This window comes from Ursus maritimus, unplaced genomic scaffold, assembly GCF_017311325.1.
Source record: "Ursus maritimus isolate PB19 unplaced genomic scaffold, ASM1731132v1 scaffold_7, whole genome shotgun sequence".
In the NCBI taxonomy this organism is placed as follows: domain Eukaryota; kingdom Metazoa; phylum Chordata; class Mammalia; order Carnivora; family Ursidae; genus Ursus; species Ursus maritimus.
Window position 1 is genome coordinate 37817295 of NW_024426885.1, and position 14631 is coordinate 37831925.

Below are 14631 nucleotides of genomic sequence, written 5' to 3' on the forward strand. Positions count from 1 at the left end.
AGAAGGGGTCCAAATTTTCCATGAGCGTTTTAAATATCTTGGATTACTTAGAAAATGCCCGTCCCACTGAAAATTTGATCATTTCACGTATAATATAGTTCAGGAGACCTGCAGTGACAGGTTAATTTCAAAAGAGGGTCCTGAGACCAGTTCCGTATTCCTTATAACTAATAAAGGCCCCTGTATTCTATTTTATTCAATATAACATAGCTGATTTGAAGATACAAATTTTTGTTCGGCTGATGGATTAGCTTTCTACCATGAAGATCGTATAAAGTGAATCTTTATGGAAATGCTTAATGTTACTGATAACCCAAAGATTATTACATCTAAAACCACCTACAATTCAAGATTATTTTACTATAATATACTTTCTGCATGTTATTTACAGTGTCCTGTCAGTGGATACATCTTCTAGTTTTGCCCTTCTTTTTTTTTCAGCTTTCTTAATTTAAAATTTTTTCCTGGGCTATTTAACCAAAGGGGCAAAGTATTAGTGAGACAACATGTAAAACAGAGCACAAGCAGCAAAACCCCATCAAGTGTTTACCTGTTCAAAAAGGGATATTTTTAAATTGTTGAATGCAACTCTACATGTCAGGGTTTTAACCTACTTTCCTAAACATCCCCTTTTTTAAGAGGAATGCCCTGCTGGACTTCTGGAAGCCAAGTCCAGAGGCCACTGTACAAGGTAGCAGATGATGGGATTGCCAAGTGGGGAAAAAGATGAGGTTAGAGTTTAACTGGGAAAGAATCTTCACATCCAGGACTCATTATTTTGTGGATCAGGTTTTCAAAAACCAAAAAAGAATGGAGGATTCTTTCCATGTGATTGCCAAAACAATCACGCGCTGGCAAGGGAGACAAAACTCTCCATGCTTCTGAGATATTGACAACTGTGGAAGCATGAAGGGCTGGCGTCCTCACGGGTCAACACTGCTGCAAACCGAATTCCCTTGGGCTCTGTGGATCCAACCTGGGTTTGTGATCAGTAGAGAAACCCAGGGTGTCCACCCAAGAGGCTCACAGCCCCCACCAGAAACCTGGTCAAAAGACAGCTTCCGACTCTGAGCCTTTGCATACGAGGAGCTGACAGTGCACGCATGGAGGACATTGGCTTTGAACAAGAACACAGGATTGGACAACAGACAATATTTCGAACAAGACACAGATGTGCACAGTGTTTTCAGAACCGGGTAACACGAGACATTTTGATTTGCTTCTTGGTGCCCAGTTTAAATTAAAGCTTTGGTCTTGAGAGAGTCTTTTTCCGGGGTGATGGAGACAGTCTTGGATACACATGATGATGATGGATGAGAGAGAGAATGATGAGAAGAACGTGATGGGATGTAGAGAAGAGCTCAGGATGAGGGGCGCATCTCCCCCTACCCTGGCCTCGCACTCCTGCCTGCCTCAGCTCGGGGAAGCTCTGGGATTGTCACCGAAGGGGAAGACTCCAGCTCTCAGTCTGGGGAAGGGTGAGGCTCCTGCCTGGCCCTCTAAACCTAACCCTCCTCCCCCCCCTGCACGGGGAAGCCTTCACTAGGGTTTGCCCAGGCCGACTGGCTCTGATACCTCCAGGTGGCTCTCCATCCTGGGACAGGATGGTCGGGGGTCCCAGCCTGCACAGCTCAGGGAGATCCAACACTTAGGGACCTCTGGCCAGGCGAGCGGCTCCATGGGAAAGATATTATAAGAAAGCAAGTAAAATAACGGCCTTAGTCTAAGCTCCTATCTGTCACCAGTGACATTGGATAATCAAACTAAATGAAGAATAAACACCATATATTTTGCTACATAATCAAATGGTGAAAGTAAGACGAACTGTGCAAAACGAAGCCCTGGGAAATGCACTGGGCCCTGCCTGGGTGCAGGGGAGCCGCTGCCGGCTCTTCCTAGACTGCTTTCAGACCCGGGCTCCTACTGTAAGGCTTCCTCAGGCTTCTGACCCCACCTGCGCCTCTCACAGCTTGAACCTCCTGTTAACAAGAACAGAGGGAGACACCATTAAGGCGGGTTCCCACAGCGGCCAGGCCGCACGCCTGAGACGCCGAGCCCCGTGGCGGCAGGGCCCCCAACTCCTGACTTCCACGTCGTCGTCGGCGTATGCCTCCCTTCCGAGGCCCTGGGAAGGGGGAGGGTGGTGAGAGAGGCAGCGGGGGCTGAAGCGGAGGGATGGACGGAAGGTGGAAAGTGGAGAGGACAGACGGACACAGCCAGCACGGGGCACAGCAGATAAACGAGGGCACACGGACAGATAGGATGGCACAGGGGTCACACGACAGGGCAGGCGGGGCACCCCGCCGGAGCCCAGCACACAGGGAGGGCCACCAGCCCCCTGCCCGAGGGCGGCCCCACTTCTCACCGAGCCCGGGGGAGGCTGCCTGCTCCCCGGAAGCCTTGGCACCACCAACCACCTCCGTCGACCCCCCGCCCTCCCGACTGGCCCCGGGGTCTCTTGGCCAGGAGGGCAGGGGTGGCCCCGGGCAGCGCCGGGACCCTGCACCGTTCACTTGGCGCGACTGAGGGAGCACTGCCTAGTTTCCACCTACAACGGAAGGGAGGCCGGCTCTTCACTCCTCCACGGCCACCCCGTCTTCAGCGGGGCTGGCACCGCACTGGCTTGTCCCATACAGTGAGGGCCCACAGGACTGGAGCTTGCTTGCTTTTCTTAATGTGGGGCCCACTGTCTCGGTCCCCGCAGCCCCAGCTCCCCCAGCTGGGGTGGGAGGCAGTGCTGCCCTGAGCACTGCAGAAAGCAGTCTGTCACCCCAGGGCTGCCATAGCTTGACCCACCGTTGCTAGATGGCCAGTAGCCCTCCATGGTGTCCAGAATGGACCTGCCACCCCTCTCTAGGCACAGAGATGTGCTGATGCTGCTGTACGAAGAATGGAGAGCATGGGGCCACAGGTCTGACCGGCTCTGGGGTGCTTTTTTAAGAGGAGGACTACCCCAGCCAAGGTCCCCCAGGCCGGGCCTGCTGCTGGCTTCCACAGAGGACTGCAGCCCTGGGCAGACCAGCAAACACCCCAGCGCCTTCGGAGGCGGGGAGGGTGGAGAGGGGTCGGGGCGGGGGGGGCAGGCCTGCTATCCCCGGCTGGCAAGGTGGGCGCAGGCCCAGAGTCAGCCAGATAAAAGGGACAGCGATGGGGACTAACAGGTTTGTGGCTGCAGCGCCCTAGCAGGACACTTCTCTAATGGAGAAAAGGAATGCCCACAATGCTCTACGCCGCTGTCCCAGAGGAGGGCACTAAGGCATGAGGGAACACAGTGCTCCAGGTGAGTCTGACAGGCAGGGACCTTGGATTTTCTTCTCCTGATCCCACCTGTTCTGTCCTCCAACCACTTCATTTTTCTGAATCCACATACTGAATTTTGACCAGGGGCTCGGGGTGCAGGGTGAGTGTTTATGAGGGACAGGAGGATGGGGAGAATAGTCCAGATATTCCTTTTTCAAAGTACTGCTGAGATCAGGGCCTTGCTCTCCCACGTGATCCCCCTCCTTCTGGTCCAAATTAGAGAGACTTGGCAAGAAATCTTAGACATAAATCTGTGGGTGGTATGAGGAAAGTTCTAGAACTTTCTAGAACACCATGTTCACTTTAAGCAGATATTTCCCATGAGCGAGGAGGACTGAGGCAGCTATGTCCTGGAACCTAATCGCACAGGGTCACCGAGCCTCTCCCAGTAGAAGGTGGGTGGGGATAGGCCCTTCACACAGTTCCTCCATGTCAGGGACCCGTTTAAAGAATCTATAAAGTGAATTGCCCGGCCCAGAGGCTCCCTGAGAAGTATTTTCCACAGCTGCTTGCTGGGAATGTGGAGCTCCCACCCACTTTTCCCACCTGGTGTGCAGAAACCATCCCTGCTCGGAGGTAAAGTCACTCTCACAGCCTTGGGGGCCTAGGGAGGGGCTGCTGGGCAAGCCCCACCCCAGCCAGCAGAGGGGTGGAGGGCCAGGCAGCAGGCCCTTGGGAAAAAGAGTCGTTAGCACCTGCAAAAGGCATGGCCACAGCTGCCCCACGAAGGCAGTGACGGGTGGCACTGGCAGCGGTCAAGGGGAGGGCAGGAGGCGCGTGTCCCTTGCTGGCTGAGGCTCCCACTGCTGGGCTAGCGATGGCTCTGTGCAGGCCGGGCAGCCACAGCCTGGCCTCAGCAGGAAGGCAGACTGTGACTGTGTGGAGACTTGTGGGCTCCCGAGTGGTCACGGGCCCTTCACAGAGAGGGAGTGGAGGGTAGGGTGGGAGGCTCGGCAGCCCAGGGCAATGCTGGAGAGACCCTGGGCCACTCTAGACAGAGTCCAGAGTCCAGACTGGACAGAGTCCAGTCTCCTCGTCCCAGACCGCAACCCCAGTCTCTGCACAACTACTTTCTTCATAACTTAGCAGACCAGGGAGGGCCTGAAAATGCACATAAATACAGGAGCCAGTGTGGCCACAGGAGCACTGCCCCTCCACGGAGGTCTCAGCCCCTGCGCAGAAGGCAGGGGGTCTGCCCTGGAGGAGGGTTAGAGCAAATTTACAAAGCGCCGGGGGAGACAAGAGCAGCGTGCACTGCGGTCCATCTCGAAGTGGCAGATAACTAGTTTTTCCTTTTCTGGGCAGCCTTTCTCTTCTTCTGTCGCTTCTTTTTTCCTATCTTTTCTTTTTTCCCCATTTTTTCTTCTCTGCGCCCCCTTAGATAAAATTAGTAGAACCATTAATGATGTTGAAATACACAGGGGTCTGTTTCAGTCTGCACAATTTTTAACACTGGCCTGGGTATCTGTTTAACTCTGTTTAAAGTCTTAGGCCTAGAGGCCCCTGGGCAAAGCTCTATCCATCACTACTTCATCAAAATAAATCAGACATTTTCCCCAATTCAAAGAAAAATGTTAGCTGGCCTTCCAGAACATCTGGGAACTGGTTATAGCCACGGCCAATATGCCAGCCTGGCCCTGGGTCCAGCTATCGCCTAAGGCTTCCAACCCAGAACGGCATTCACATCTGAAAGGGTGTGAAGGCACGTCCAGGGCCAGGCTGCTCTTGGCCTTCTAACTCACCTCAATCCCATCTCCTTTTGCTTCCTTCCTTCTCAGTGCAGAGATGAACTCTGCTTTAGCTTAAAAAATACCTGCATTTCAAATCGAATCATGCTTTGCATTCAGGCAGCCATCCAGGAGAGGAGAAAGAAGGCAGGCCTGATCCCACCCTCTCCTTTCTGGATGCCTGGGGACACCCCTTGGGAATGACTGGGATTGTTCTGGAGAGCAAGGGAGAGAGCTGGTTAGCAGAATTTGATTAGAGCAACTGGCTCATGATTGTCACATTAAAATGATTCAAGCTGAATGGTATTTAATGATTTATGGGGTAAGGCCACCTGTTCCTGTGAAAGCTTGCTATTAACCATGGCCTGGAATTATGGGAGTTTTACATGGGAAAATGTGAAAGCTGGATATTATGAGAGTTGAGTCTCTGGAGATTACGTGGGGATGTTAGGAGAACCAAGGAAGAGGAGGAAGGGGAAGAGGAATTAGTGAGTCAAATATTATTCTTCAGAAAACTAGCACTGCTGTTTCCATTGGGTTAAAAAAAAAAGGCACAAGAACTTGGGTTGCAGCTCTAACCTGCTCCTGAGCAAGGCCCACGCTCACAAGTGAAGTCGGCAGGAGGGATCTAAGGCTCCTGACCAGCAGGCCACCTTACCTTCATCAACTCCACAACTGTATCTGAGCCCCAAGTCTAACGGCTGATGGATTTACTTCGGGTAAATAAATTCCCACATACGGTAGGGGGTTGATACCATGAAACAATTAGCATTTTATTGCTAGTGCATATAATGTCACATTTGATACAATTTTAGTACAAGTGAAAAAATACACTGTGGCTAACATTAAAAAGCTGTAATCACATTTAGAGATCATATATATTTCTTTACAAATTGCCAGTAGTTCAAGATAATAGAGAAATGTGACCTACTGACATTCATATGGCTCCACTTCAAATATATGAATTGTTCGACTATAAATATATTCTGAAATACATTTTTCTAAAGAAACATAAAAAAATGTGCACAAAAAATATATAAAAAATGCCTTGGAAAAAGTTACAAATACCACCAGGCCCATCTGTGGATCACATTTATGCGTGGAAATGTCACCTTGCCAACGTTTCTGATTGGAAACTGAAACCCTGCTGTGGTTTCAGGAGGAGGGGTTAGTGGCAAGAGGCTCATTTATTCATTTATTTTGTCCGCTTCTGATTTCAGAGACCTCAGAGTTTGCAGAGCCTCCGTGGCCTGTCTAAGCCTCAGAGGCAATCACAGAAACCGAATTCCTCAAAACAAGTCCTCAGATTGAAAATTGCATTTGATTCTGCAAAGACCGGCCTTTTGAGGGGAGGCGGAGACATATCATCTCCCACCCCCCAGGAGAGGGCCAGCTCCACTCTGGAGAAGGCCGGAGAAGATTCTCACAGAGGGCCTGAGCAGGAGAGGAGGGCAAAGGGAGGAGGAGGCTGCAGGGCAGTGCCCTGCCAATCACCCTTCTCCCCACTGAGCATGTACAGAAATGAGAAGCAGAAGCAAGAGGAAAGCATGCTATTGGAGGCAGGGAGAGGCCTGGGAATGGCCGGGAGAGGGTCTCTGAGCACAGTCCCCAGTGACAGTAGCTTCTACGTGGAGCCCACAGATCCAATCACCGAGCTCGAAAGAGGAGGTGGAGGCGGTGGCCATGGCCTAGCACTGGCCTGTATCTGAGTGGTGGAATCACACTGGCAGGTGTCATTCTAGGAGGGGCACCCCCTGCGGAGGCCGCCCACAGCCTTCCTCCAAGCCAGCAAGTCTGGAGGAAGGACACTTTTCTGAGCTCCATGCTTGGCCATCACCTGACTGTGCCCAGATGCCCCGGGGGCAAGGAAGAAAAGCTCCAAAACAAACCAAATACAGATCTTGAAGTAATCACGGATTTAAAAAAAGATAATGGGGAATGATGAGGATTGTGATGGTCGGGAGAGAGCTGGCAGTGGGAAATGCTGATGGGACAACAGGATTTCTTAGAAAAACCCCAGTTATAAAACAGCCAATGCACAAGGGTCTGGGCACGGGTGAATAGAAGCTGCAGGATCGTACCAGATGCTATAAACGCGGTTGTCTACATGCGGGGCAAACCTCAAGCCCGTTCCCAGGTCCGTGCGCTACCCCCCAGGCACACCTGGCCCTCCCCATCCGGGCCCTCCTCCCCCACGCCTCGCCCTTCCATCTGCCACACGGTGTTAGCTTTCCTCAAGTGGATCTAGCGGAAAGTCCTTTTTGGCTGTTGTGCTTACTTGTTTAAAGCTTTCTCCAGGTACTCCTGAATCCACTTCAACTTCGGGTCAATGCACACTTGTCTGTTGTTGCTCTTCAGCCTCGCCCTGCCAAAACAGAAGAGGCGACAGTGTGCAGCTGAACAGAAGGAGGCGCTGTCGTGGTCTGGGCACTGGCTCATGGGCCACGCCAGGGCCCTCGTGAGCACCAGGGCCCCACATGGCAGGCCCAGGTTCAGGAGGAACTCAAGGTGTGCCGGGGAAACCCAGTCCCACTGCAGAGATCCGGGGAGGGGACAGTGTCTTCACAGGGGAGGACAGGGACAGCGGACGCCAGGGAACATCTGAGTTGGCCTTTGACGGATGCGGAGGCCCTGGGCAAGTGGTGGGGGGGGGGGAGCAAGAGCAAAGGCATCAAAGGGGTAAGTGCCCTGAGGATGTGGAGGAAGGTGGGCTGCCTGAGAAGGAGGTGGCCAGATGTCAGGGCAGAAGAGTGGGACTTTCTCTGCACGATTATGGGGACTTATGCCGGAGAGGGACAAAGGCAGATTTTTATTTGGATGGATCATCTTGAAAGTACATGGGAGACAGACTTAAAAGCAAGCCTGGAAGTAGGAGATTCAAAAAGAGGTACTGCGAAAGTCTGGGGAAGAGAGGTGACAGGGTGTGAGGGAGGGACCGTGCAGGTAATTTGCCAGAAAGTGGTTTCCAGGGAGATTTTACAAGTTCACTGAATGTTCCATGGTTGCATTTGTTTTTCAAAAAATCACACGGCACCTTCCTCCCACTTCTCGGCTCCACTCACACCTCCCCACCCGACACCTCCTGGCGGCAGACTGGACTTATCTCCGGGTCCCCCTCCATAAAGTCCTGGGTACCAGTAACCTCCAGCAGCCTGAGGACTCCCAGCCCAGCCACTCATGGGTGTGTGAGGACAACTCAGGCCGGCACAGTGGCTTGGGGACACCCACGGGAGGCTGCCTGCAAAGTGACTGACATGCACAGAGGGAGGGTGTGATTCTGTGTCTGCCCAGACCCACAAATTACATCTGGCTTCCTTCACTTCAAGGGCATTCCTCGCAAGGGCCCCAGCATAATCTTTGCATAGAACTGCAAAGAGGTCTATGGAGCTAAATTCAATATCTGATAAGATACCTCTCAAAGGAGAGAGAGTATTTTACTGTAAGCAAAGTCCGTGAAAAAAACATCCATGTTCCAGTGGCCTACAACATCCTGTAAGTGACAAACCCATTCAAGGCAGCTCAGGCTAGCAAAAAAAAAAAAAAAAAAAAAGATAAAATCGAACTTCAGACCACTTGGTATTGGGGAGCAAAGGTTTCCCCTTGCCGCTTTCATTCCCACCGCTGTGGCCCCACCCCATTCTCAGCACTGGGACTTTTCAGGAGGTGAGCTCCCTACAAGACACCCTGAGCCTCAGCACCCCTGCGTCTAGACACTGACTGCACTCGCTGGGGGCAAGCTCGGGTGCACTCGAGCACGCGAGGGCCAGGCAGCGAGGGCCAGGCAGCTGCGTGAGGCTCTCCTGCTGAACCTCACCCAGCCTCCTGCCCCCCAGGCGAGGGGTTTTCATGTGTTCTCTAGGTGTAATTTGCATTTGTCTCGTTTCCCACACGAATGACATCAAACATCAGCAGTTGCCATCAACACCAGCAGAAACAAAAACTCTGTGCTGTGCTTGAGACAAAGCAGTTAAGGAGCTGAAAAGTTTGAGTTTTGCCCAACGGTTAGAGACCACTTAACCTGAATTGGGGTCTTGTGAGATGCTGCTGTGTGATAAAGGATGGATTTAGAACACCGAGGCCTGGAAACCGGCAGGACAGACCACAGTGACTGGCAGAGGGCTGGCTAATTTACAGGACTGCAGCAGAAACTCTGTTTCTCTGGTCTGCAGGCAACCCACTGTATTCTGCCGTCTCCTGGGCCCTGGGCGAAAGGAGGAAATTTGGGGAAAAAAGAGGCAAGAACTAGGAGCACAGCAGGGTGCCTAGGGTAAGAGTGGCTTCTGAAACTCCTGCCTGGTGGCATACCCAAAGGCCTCCTGGTAATCACAGCTTCCTCTAATTATGCCAAGGTCAAGGCTGGCCGCCCGGCATGTGTCCACTCTCTAGCTTTTACAAGTTTTGAGTTAGGGGCTACTCAGCCCCTGGTGCAACGCCCCTGAAGATGATGTTCAGACTTACACGATCTGAAGGGCACAGTTCGGAGTGTTGAGGATTTTGAGATGCTTGACGTTGGCTCTGGCAACGTGGCTCTCGAAGAATCGGCAAGGACATCTGTAGCTCAGGCTGACCGGCTTTCCTAGAAGAGGTAGTGAGAATGGGGCAGTTTGTGATGATCCTGCCGGACCCTGGGGATACATGTGTGTCTGGGTCCATGGCTGAGGGGTAAGGCGGTGGAATGACGCTGAGGATCAAGAGCCGTGGGACGAGTCACGGGGGCACCCTTGCTAAGAGCTCTCGGGCAGCACAGTGAGCTCTGGGGGAGGGGGCAGGCCCAGCTTCCATAGGGCAGAGGGCAAATGGAGCTGCAGAGAGCTGGACCCTAGAAGACTGGGGAATTAGAAGAAGAAGCCCCTCGCTCAGGCATCTCAGGATAAAATATATTAATCCCAGGAAAGAACTGTTTCAGTCCAAGGTACTGGGGTTCCCAGTTAATGTCTGCAAAATAAATTCCCCCAGGGCCCACTAAGAAAGCCCTCCTTACTCAGGGAAGGAGGAGGGGGAAGCAGGAGGCTCCAGGGTCTCTCTTGTCCCAGGAGCCACTGTAGTTCCCCAGGAGAATGCTGCCTGCCCCCTCCTGCAATCTTCTCCCCCCACATTCACCTTAAACCCAGGCAACCACAAAAGAATCCTGGCAGGCTTCCTACCTGGGAGGGCAGGCCAAGGGCCCACCTTCTCCCCAGCACTCCCCTGAAGGCAGGGAGATTATCAGGGCCGAGTCAAATGTGGCTTTCGTTGTGCAGGGATGCCACAGCCTCCTGGGTTATATTACCTCTTTGTTTGCCAATTCACCAATTTGCAAAATGCCATAATTGACACTCATTAGTTTAAATAAGCAAAGGGCTCCTGCGGAACCTACCACTCACCCTCTAAGTCTAGAATTGCAAGCCTTGAGGGGCTGGGATCTTCGCGGGTTTTTGTTTTTTGCTTTTTTTTTGGCAGATTTTATCCAAGCCCTACTTAATACCCCAAATTATTTGAATTTGTGGATCCTTTCATCAGGGATTAAATGTATGTCTGAGAATATTCAGTCCAGAGGTTAAAAAAAAAAAGTTTGCCTGTTTACAGAGCTCCCAGAGGCCTCCTGCTGGTCCTGAAGTTCTGCACTTTGGGGCAAGGGAGCTGGGGAAGCTGCAGGAAACCTCGTGAGTAAGGGACTTCTTCATTTTTCTAAAGGCTGCATTCAGTTGAGAGATGGCAGGGCCTGCATACCAAGTCAGGGAAAAAGCAGACCACCCGGCCCCCTAGGGTCAAACGCGATTCCCTAAAAACCGGCAAGGAGAAAGCCTGGCTTCAGGCTGCTCAGACTCAGGGTCCTGGAGAGCACCGGGAGCAGCCTTCACTGTATACCTAAGTGACTCCAGAAAGTCTCTGCTGGCCTGGCCTTCAGCCAAGGCACCCAGTCCCTGCAGGGGAAGCTCCTACCACACTGCCCTTACCGCCCTGTAACCAGATCGCCTGGGAAAGGGACCCCACAGCTGGGGCTTGGGGGCTGGGGGCTGGGTGGTCTGGGTAAAGGAAAAGCCGAAAGTCTCCCCTCTGAGTGGCCCGCCTCCAGGTTCCCTGGAATTCTCCTGGGTCCTCCAGGAGAGGACCAGTAGCCCAGCAGAACTGGGCTTGGGCGGTGACACAGGACGGGTCCCAAGCCTACTTCGGCAGCAAGCTGAAAGGTACACAGTGTGAGTGCTTCGGCGGGTGGGGGCTGCCGCTCTCCTGGGTCGGGGAAGCAGTTCTGGCTCTGCTTACCAAGCAGTGGAGATCAGGCCAGAAATCAGAGCTGATTCTGAGCTCAAAACACAGGCTTTCTCTTCTCTTCTTTTCCCCCCTCTACCCCCTGGGATTATCCATTTCCTTCAAAGGCAATTCTTATTCCCGCTCCCAGGACCCCATTGCCTGACTGTCAAGTGGGGAATTTCAACAGGTTTTTTAAAGTGACAGAGCCCCAAGGGCTCTTACCAAGAGGACACAGTGCTCTGTCCACCTCTGTCGTCTCCTCCAGCTTTCTGTGAGTATTACTAACTTCTCCAACTGGTTCGGATGTGACTCTGTGTAGGCGAGACACCTGATTGGCCTAGATGTTACAGGGTTGGGAGCTGGTGAACTTGGTTCCAAGAGCCCAACCTGGATGTAACCCCTGAATGCCCAGGGCATGCAGGGCCCCAGCTGCTTGGCTGAGGTCAGCCAGTGGAAGGAGGGCAGGAGCCCGAGCCCGAGCCTGGCCCTGAACAAGGGTGTCTCCAAGGGCAGCTTTGGAACTCAGTATGGGTACACAGGCTCCAGAAGGTCAAAAAGTACATTCCAGCCTATGAATGCAAGGAGAAGCAGACCGGCCTCGAGCCAGAATCCTGTCCTGGCCACTTGGCTGCCAAGAGGGCAACTCAGAGAGGCAAGCAACCAACCCTTCCCAGGGTTAGGATGAGTCTGCTAATGACACCCCCATTCCCTCTGTGCTCCTTCCAGGTCAGCTATGCCTAGGACTCAATGACCTGGGTGGTCCCAGCATTCCCACCCTTTCTGCAGCTCCCCTGAGATGGGGGGGGGGCAGCACCATTTCCCTAGAGAGGTGTACGAGGTATACACTCACCAGACACTCAATTGTTCATGCTCAAACCAGACTGTCCCCCATGACCTGGGGGGTCAGTGGGGAGACTCAACCTCACACGCTTTTTCAGCTAGGCAGTAAAATTCGAATTACCTTCCATCTAGTCCCTCTGCAGCTCTGCCCAGCAACTTGCTACATTTCCCCCCCGACTCGGGGATCGAACTCACAGCCCTGAGATCAAGACCTGAGCTGAGATCAAGAGTCTGATGTTCAACCAGCAGAGCCACCCAGGTGCCCCTTAACTTGCTACACTTTTAAAAAACACTCCCCAGGCAGTCGGCTGTGAGCCGCTGGTAGTCCAGGCCCTGCTGCCTGGCCCAGACACATTCATGTCCCGCCTTACCCAAGCTGGCTTCCAGTCCACTGCCTGCGAGGATGCAGACGAGGGCCGGAGGCTGGAAGCCAGCCTAGGGCTGCCGGGGCTCACTCAGGCCCTGCCTGGACCACGGTGGCTCCAAGAGTGCTCCGAGCGTCCTTCAGCCCTTTGCAAGGGTTGTTGGCAACTTCGCAGCCAAGAAAGGACAGCGTGGCCTGGCTAACATGGCTTGTTTTGTGTGTTTAAAGACAACAGTTTATTTTGGTTTGCAGCAGTGGTGTCTTGTGACAGGACAGCGAGGTTTCTCTTAAGCTTCAAAAGAAAAAAAAAAAGCGCTCTCCCTCTCCCAGTGAAACAGGACACCACCTTTCCCAGTGGCCTAAGGCCTTGGCGATTGAACTTTGCTGCCGCGCTCATTCTGGGGTAAGAGCGATGGCTTGGCCGGCGACAAAGGCGCCAGCCTGCAGGTGTGTTTGGGGGGCAGGGGAGGGGCATGAGCGACCCTGGCGGCCCCTGGGCCTCTCTTCGGTGGCCCCGGGAAGAGGCCAGGAAGCAGGCTGGACGCGCGCCCGGGTTCGCCGCTTCGCTGCGAAGCGTGGAGCTGTGCAGAAGCGCGGCCGGGCGGACAGCGCAAACCCGACAGCTGCTCTGTTTGGCTCGCCCGCTAAGCCTCGGTAGGGTGGGTGCGGAGAGAGGGGCGGCCTCGCCTAGAGGGGACGCGGCGCAGCAGCGCCCGACCGCACCACCACCACCCGCGCGTCGCGACGCGAGACAGGCTTGGCGAAACGCTCTCTCGCACTCGCATCTCCCGCACCCGGCGCAGCGGGGCCTCGGAGTCCCTTCGCCTCGAGAAACCGAGCCGCAAGCTGGAGGGCACGGGCTGGGGGAGGGTGGGAGCGCCACCCCCGGCGCCCGCGGCCCCCGACTCCGCTCTGCTCCCGCGCGCTTCTGGCGCGCTCGCAGCCAGGGATCCTGCCGGACCCGAGTCTGGCGGCCGCCCACCGCCCCGGACCCGAGCCCGGCTGCGGAGCGCGAAGCTTCAGCGCGGGTGGTGGCTGCTACGCTTGCTGCTACGCTTGGGGCTTCGAGCGCCGCACCTTGAGGGAGCGCGCCCCGCGAAGGGGACTGCCTCGACCTCCCCTGTGCAAAGCGGCGCGAACTGGGTTCACTCGGGGCAGCGCGGGCGCGGGCAGAGGAGCCGCGGCCCCGCACGGAGCCCGGCGCCCGGCGCCCACGCCTCCGCCGCCGAGCGCACTCACCGTCGCTGAGGCACAGCGCGACCAGCACGATGGCCAGCACGACGACGACCTTGACATTCATGGCACCGGGGGGCAGCTGGCGGACTCAGAAGGGACGCGGAGCGAACGCGGCGTTGGAGAGTGAAAGTGCGGCGGCGGGAGGCGCGCGCCGGGCACTTTAGAGGCGCGAGCGGGGCGGGGCGGGGCGGGGCGGGGCGCGCGGCGAGGGGCGGGCCCGGAGCGGCTGCCGGGCCGCAGTGGGGGGCTCGGGCGCGCGTCCCCCTCCCACACGGCAGCCCCTCCTGTCACCTCTCCGCCCCCTCCGTGCCCGGGGCGCTCCGGGGCTGCGGTGCGCTCGGGCCTCTGACCTTCTCCGGTTACGCGGGGCCCTGCTCGGTCAGGCTCAACCTGCCGCGAGGGAACCCAGCCGCGCGGGAACCCAGCCGCAGGGTGAGCCTGGGCTAAAGGCTAGTTATTGTGCCCACTTAGCAGGTGGACACATGGAGTCCCAGAGACGGGAACTGAAATAGGACCAATGATAAACAAGCCGATGTGTGCCGGCGAGGCCCGAGGTAGCTAAAAGCGTCCCGTTTTTGGATCTAGACCCTGGAGGTGGCCACCGGCCCCGGGCTCGTTGCCTTGTGGCCCGGCAAACTCGGCCTAAGGGAAGGAGACCAGTCTTTGCAGAACGAGCGAATCCCAATCCAAGCCAACGCTATCACTTAGTAGCCAAGCCTCAGTTTTCTCTCCTGTAAAACTGCGACTTTAAAATAGAATGCTGTGTCGCCGACAGGAAACAAAATCAGTCCGCTCTGCGACGCGGTGTATTTAACCTGAGTTCTAAGTAAGCGTGAATGTACTTGGCTCGCTGTGCCTCTGTTCTCTCAACTGTGAAATGGGCTGACCACAGTTCCCACCCCGCCGAGTGTTACTGGCAGAGATGATTGAGAC

At 54.8% G+C, this 14631-nt stretch overlaps 1 protein-coding gene across 1 annotated transcript; it reads right to left on the bottom strand.

Moving 5' to 3' along the window:
* Positions 1–5779: 5779 nt before the first annotated feature.
* Positions 5780–13829, bottom strand: CXCL12 (C-X-C motif chemokine ligand 12). The gene is made up of 3 exons (XM_040623749.1): positions 13702–13829; positions 9486–9603; positions 5780–7392 (listed from the first exon to the last, which is right to left on the bottom strand). The coding sequence occupies exons 1-3, from the start codon at positions 13760–13762 to the stop codon at positions 7302–7304; spliced, it is 270 nt and encodes an 89-aa protein (XP_040479683.1). The 5' UTR covers positions 13763–13829; the 3' UTR covers positions 5780–7301.
* Between the last annotated feature and the right edge of the window lie 802 nt (positions 13830–14631).

Coding starts and splice junctions, on each gene's coding strand:
- CXCL12 (XM_040623749.1), bottom strand. CDS start 13,762: ATGAATGTCAAGGTCGTCGTCGTGCTGGCCATCGTGCTGGTCGCGCTG. Junction 9,604..13,701: donor CGCGCTGTGCCTCAGCGACG/GTGAGTGCGCTC, acceptor TACCTCTTCTAG/GAAAGCCGGTCAGCCTGAGC. Junction 7,393..9,485: donor AACTGTGCCCTTCAGATCGT/GTAAGTCTGAAC, acceptor CTGTTTTGGCAG/GGCGAGGCTGAAGAGCAACA.